This window comes from Elephantulus edwardii, unplaced genomic scaffold (genome assembly GCF_000299155.1).
Source record: "Elephantulus edwardii isolate Elephantulus edwardi_28Jun2011 unplaced genomic scaffold, EleEdw1.0 scaffold00333, whole genome shotgun sequence".
In the NCBI taxonomy this organism is placed as follows: Eukaryota; Metazoa; Chordata; class Mammalia; order Macroscelidea; family Macroscelididae; genus Elephantulus; species Elephantulus edwardii.
Genome location: NW_006400083.1, coordinates 535,232 through 540,418, shown reverse-complemented (window position 1 = coordinate 540,418; position 5,187 = coordinate 535,232). Strand labels below are relative to the sequence as shown.

The 5,187-nt window shown below is 42.4% G+C and overlaps 1 protein-coding gene across 1 annotated transcript in view; it reads left to right on the top strand.

The window, feature by feature from the left end:
* Nucleotides 1–253: 253 nt before the first annotated feature.
* Nucleotides 254–5,187, top strand: part of KIRREL3 (kin of IRRE like 3 (Drosophila)) — a 241,687-nt gene continuing 236,753 nt past the window's right edge. Inside the window, exon 1 of the mRNA XM_006901568.1 lies at nucleotides 254–335. Coding sequence (XP_006901630.1) covers nucleotides 302–335 — 34 coding nt within the window. The 5' untranslated portion in view covers nucleotides 254–301. The remainder of the gene's footprint in view (nucleotides 336–5,187) is intronic.

Below are 5,187 nucleotides of genomic sequence, written 5' to 3'. Positions count from 1 at the left end.
TGGAGGGACAGCACAGGAGGGGAAAGCCCTCTGTGAGATGGATTGATTCAGTGACTGGGGTAATCGGGATGGGTGTGTCAGAGGCAGTGCAATTGGCACAGAATAGAGCAGGGTTTACAGCTATTGTACATAGAGTTGCTGTGAATTGCAAGTGGCTCGACGACACATAACAACAACATCTATAAGAGCAACAAGTTCCACTTCTCCTGCACTTCTTTTATCCCTTCCCAACTCATACGCCTGTGTTTTCATTCCAGAGCTGGGCTTCCCGAAGAAAGGATGCTGTCTGGTGCTGGGCTACATGGCCAAGGACAAATTCCGGAGGATAAATGAAGGTCAGTGGAACCTCTGATCTCTTAAGGTTCTGAGAGAGAAACCATGGGCATCTCAAAAAGGACATGGGAAAGATCAGTGGATTGAATAAAACTATTTGTACTATAGGGGCCTCTGGTAGTCTACTGGTAAGGAATTCCATTGTCAAGTCAGAGGCATGCAGCTCTAATCTATCAGCTGCTCCAAGGAAGAAGGATGAGCAATCTCCTCCAATGCAATGTATTGCCTCTGAAAGCCCACTGGACAGTCAGCTATGAGTCATCCTGACTCTACAGTGCACACAACATTTATACAGTGGAGGGAACTCTGCTGGCATAGAAGGTAGGGAGTTGTGCTGAGGTGGCACCTCTCTGGCAATTCAAATCCACCTCAGGAGAAAAACAGTCCATCTCTTCCAGTGTGCTTTACAGCATCAGAAATCCTGCTGGACAATCAGCTATACCATGGTTCTGACTCCACAGGGATGAGTTATTTTGGGTTTGGGTTTTTTTTCAATATGGAGCCCCTTAGTGGTGCAAATGGTTAGTATAGATGCAAACCAAAAAGGGAGAGATTTCAGACCACTCAGAGGGACTTCCAAAGACTTAGCAATCTGTTAAAGAAAATAACGTAAGCCTTGGTAAAGCACAGTTGTGTTCCAACACAGATAGGATTGCCATGGATTCTAAACAATTCCATGGCATCTGGTTATACTTCCACAGAACTAAGGGAGGAGTAGCTGGTGCCTGAACCAGTGACACTGATTCATGAGCATCCTTGCTCCCTCACTTCCCTGCTTTTCCCTCTCTCTCTCCTTCCTTTTGCTCTTCCCTCCCACCAAGTCCAATTAATCTATTCCTATTATCCATTCTCATCCAGCCTTCTTTACCTTTCTCTTCACACATTCTTTTTATGCTCAGAAACGTATGCTTGAAATCCTGTCCCCTTTCAGTTCCACCAGCTCTTCCTCTTCCTCTTCCTCATGGTCCTTTCTGCCTTCTTAAGCCCCGAATCTTTCCTCAGAGGACTGACTGGGTCACAGAGGCCTCAGGAAGTTGTTGGCATTTGTGTGGAAGCTGGGATCTGAAGGGACGCTGCCACATGTGGACCTGCTGTAATAAAGAACCAATCCCTCCATCCCTAGCCATCTGTTTCCATGCAACTAATAACCCTCTCTATCAGATACCACAGACTGTTTGTCAAGATTCAAAAGTAGATAAACAATGACTGGAATGCCATTTACTCATTAAAACCAGACAAATGAGGCCTTGGCTTCTCACCAGTTCAGCATACTATGAGATGAGCCCCTTCCCTCCCAAGGCCCAGGACCCCATTTCAGGATGGGAAGCAGCAGCTTACGTCTACCCTCTCTGATCAGAGGTAGGTGATTGTGTCACTGCTGTGCCCTCTCTCCTCCCAGCACACAGTCTGTAAATGGGCCTCGTGAACCTCCCCAGCATCCATCATGCTGACAGTGTGAAGAGTTATACCAACATGGTGAAGCATAAGGAATGATCAGCTCTCCTATTAGCCACTTGTCTGTGTAAGAAGACAGCAGCATCAAGAAGCTACTTCTGTCTGTAGGAGCCTAGTAGCTGCAGAGGGGGTGAGGGGGTAGATACGGGTAGGAGGGCTACATTTCTGATATTCTGCCAGTCAACTTCCCTCACTGACTTCTCTTCCTCATCCTACCCCTGCCTTCCTTGCACTGCTTGACACAAGAGTGCTGGGCCTCTCATCTGCTTTACGAGGAAATATCATTGAGTCTCTGTCCAAGGTGCTGAATAGTCTTGTTCTCTTGCGCACGATGCCCCTTGTTGTTGTTGCTGTCGTTGTTGTTGTTATGTGCCATCAAGTCGACTGTGACCCTTTGAACAGTAGCTCTAAGCCATGCTCTATTTATCCTGTCTCCAACACACCTACCTCCATTCCTCCGGTGTGATTCTATCTCATTCAGGATCTTCCTCTCCTCTCTGTCTCTCCACCCTTCTAAGCATGATAACCTACTACAAGGATTGATCTCTCCTGGAAACAGGTCACAATATGTGAGACTGAGTTTTAAAATCCTTGCTTTCAAGGAGCAAAAGTGTTTCACTTATTTGTTCCCTCATAGTCCATAGTATACTTAATACTCTTCTTCAGTACCACAAATTAAAAGCATCAATTCTTCTTTTGTCATCTTTAGTTGATTGTCCAGCTCTTTAATGTATAGCAAGTAATTGTGAAGACCATGGCCTGAATCAGGCGCACCTTAATCTCCAGACTTATATTGTTGCTCTTCAGCACTCTGGAGAGGTCCCTGACCACAGACTTTCCCAATACAACTTGTCTTTGGATTCCCTAACTACTAGAATCAAGAGTGTTGATTGTGGATCCCAGAAAGACTAATGATCTCAAACTCTTCTCCATCTATCATGATGAGGCCAATTGACCCGGTGTGAGAATCTTTGTTTTCTTAGTACTGAGATACAATCTATATTGAAGACTGCAGTCCTTGACATTCTGCAGCAAATGCTTCAGGGCCTCCTCAGTTTTGACAAGCAAGGTTATGTCATCTTTATAATGCAGGTTGTTGATGAGTCTACCTCCAATCCTGATGTAACATTTCTCTCATAAAGCCCAGCCTCCTTGAATGATCTGTTCCATGTATAGAATGAAAAGGTAGAAGACAGGCCTCATTCATGACACACTCCTTTCTTGATTTTTGAACCATGTAGTGTGTCCTTGCTCTGGTCAGATGACTGCTTGCTGGTGTCAGTATGGGTTTCACATTAGCACAATCAAGTGCTCTGGGATTCTCATTCTTCTCAATATTAGCCACAATTTGTTGTGATCCACACAGTCAAATGCCTTTGCATAGTTAATAAAACACAAATAGAATTCTTCTGGTACACTCTACTTTCAGCCAAAATCCATCTGACATAGGCAGGTATGTCCCTAATGTTATAGCTTGTATTTCTGGCATATCTGTGTTAATATACCATTCCAGTAATTTTTGGATAATCTTCAGTAGAATTTTGCTTGCATGTGATATTGTTTGATAACTTTCACACTCTGTCAGGTCATCTTTTTTTTGGGATAGGAATAAATATGGCTCTTTTCCAGTCAGTTGGCCAGGAAGCTGTCCTTTAAATTTCTTGGAACAACTGGTGAGCATGTACAGGGCTGCATCTGTTTGTTGGAATATTAATTGGGAGTGCATTCGAGAAGCTATAAGAAAGCCTATAAATTAAGGGACAAAAGGTCCAGAGCTGGACTGGATTTGAAACCCCAAGTTCTGTTTATCTAACTTCAGAAGGATACTGGGAAACAACTCAGCTAAGAAGACAGACTTATAGTTTTCCTCCTTCTCAAAATGAGAAGCTGTCAACATAATGTCCATTCTTTCTGTGTCTCCTTTCCAAACACATACAGTTGACATACACAGGTCATTCCTTCCCACTGATTAAGATGACTTCTTACTAAATTGAGGGAGCTTGGTGGTGCCATCCATAGTGAGTTGAACCCAAAGGTGGTTCTAATTTTTAAAAAGGTGGTTCTAATCCACCAGCAGCTTCTTGGGAGAAAAACCCTCCCGTGTGATGTACAGCCTCCTCAAAAGTCACAAGGCATGAGCTATGAGTCAGTTCCCACTCTACGGCAATGAGTGTAGTTTTAGTATAAGAATGATAAATAAAAGGTTGCCAATTCCATTCTACTACTTTTTGCAATGAAGTCTAACTGAGAATGGAGCATGGTGTTTAGAGATAGGGAGACAACAGAGGTACCAACAATGTTCAAGGAACTCTCCTTCTCAAATGCCCCAAGGTGCACAGTCATGCACACAGTCACACACATAACACACACACACATATACAGATGCACACAGAGTAACTGTCGCTTGGTCTAGCTGAGCAAGGAGAAAGAAGTTGTAAACAAGCTAAGCCACTATGTGTGATGTGTTACAAATCTCAACTGAGAGGAAATTGGACAAGAGAAAAGTGAGGTAAGACAGTGAGGTAGAAGAAGAGGCTCTTAAAAGCAAATTGATGTTTTGGTTCAGGGGAAGTCAAAGTATGGATCAAGAAGAAGTAGAAGCCAATGGGCAAAAGACACCAAATTCCACTGGAGCCTGCCTCAGTTCTCAAGTTTCACATCACACTATGCTTTCTCTTTCTAAAGCTCAAATACGTCTGTCAATGAGAAAAGGCATCAGGAAGCACGAGGAATTGTTTTATGCCTTCTAATTACCTTGCACCAATATTCAATATAATTATAGCTCCCACATATTAATAATTGAACTGAAATAGCAACCACAACATATATCAAGAAACAGGCTACACAGGACACCATGGTATAAACAGAACAATAGGTAAAGTAATAAAAATAGTTTTTTTCTCCAAGAGGCTGGAATTAGTGAGGTATTGAAACAATTAGATTCTTCTTCCATTAACAATAAGGTAATGATCATATTTCCAATTTAGAATAAGTATAAAAGACGTATTTGTGCTATACAAAAGAGTACTTGTTCTGCTTAACAGTATCTTGTATGGTGTCTGTAACCAGGGGTGAAGTGATCCATTATTTCATTTGTTTCCCTGTTAATTTGGTATCATTTTATCTTCCTCCCCCATCCCTGTCCTTGCTACCTCCTAAAAAAATAACAGTTGGAAAAGAAGAAAGAGGAAAATAATGAATGAGCAGCATCTTTATAGATCTGGGATTTATCATAAGCTGGAATAATCGCAACTGGTGCCATTAAACTACACAAAGCAATAAAAAGAAAAAGCTATTCAAAGATCGTTTAAGTAGGCATGTGATAGTCAATGAGAGTTTGCTGTATTTGGGAGCCCTTAAGAGCTTCTTGGATAGAATCTGCAGCATTTGCAGGAAGAG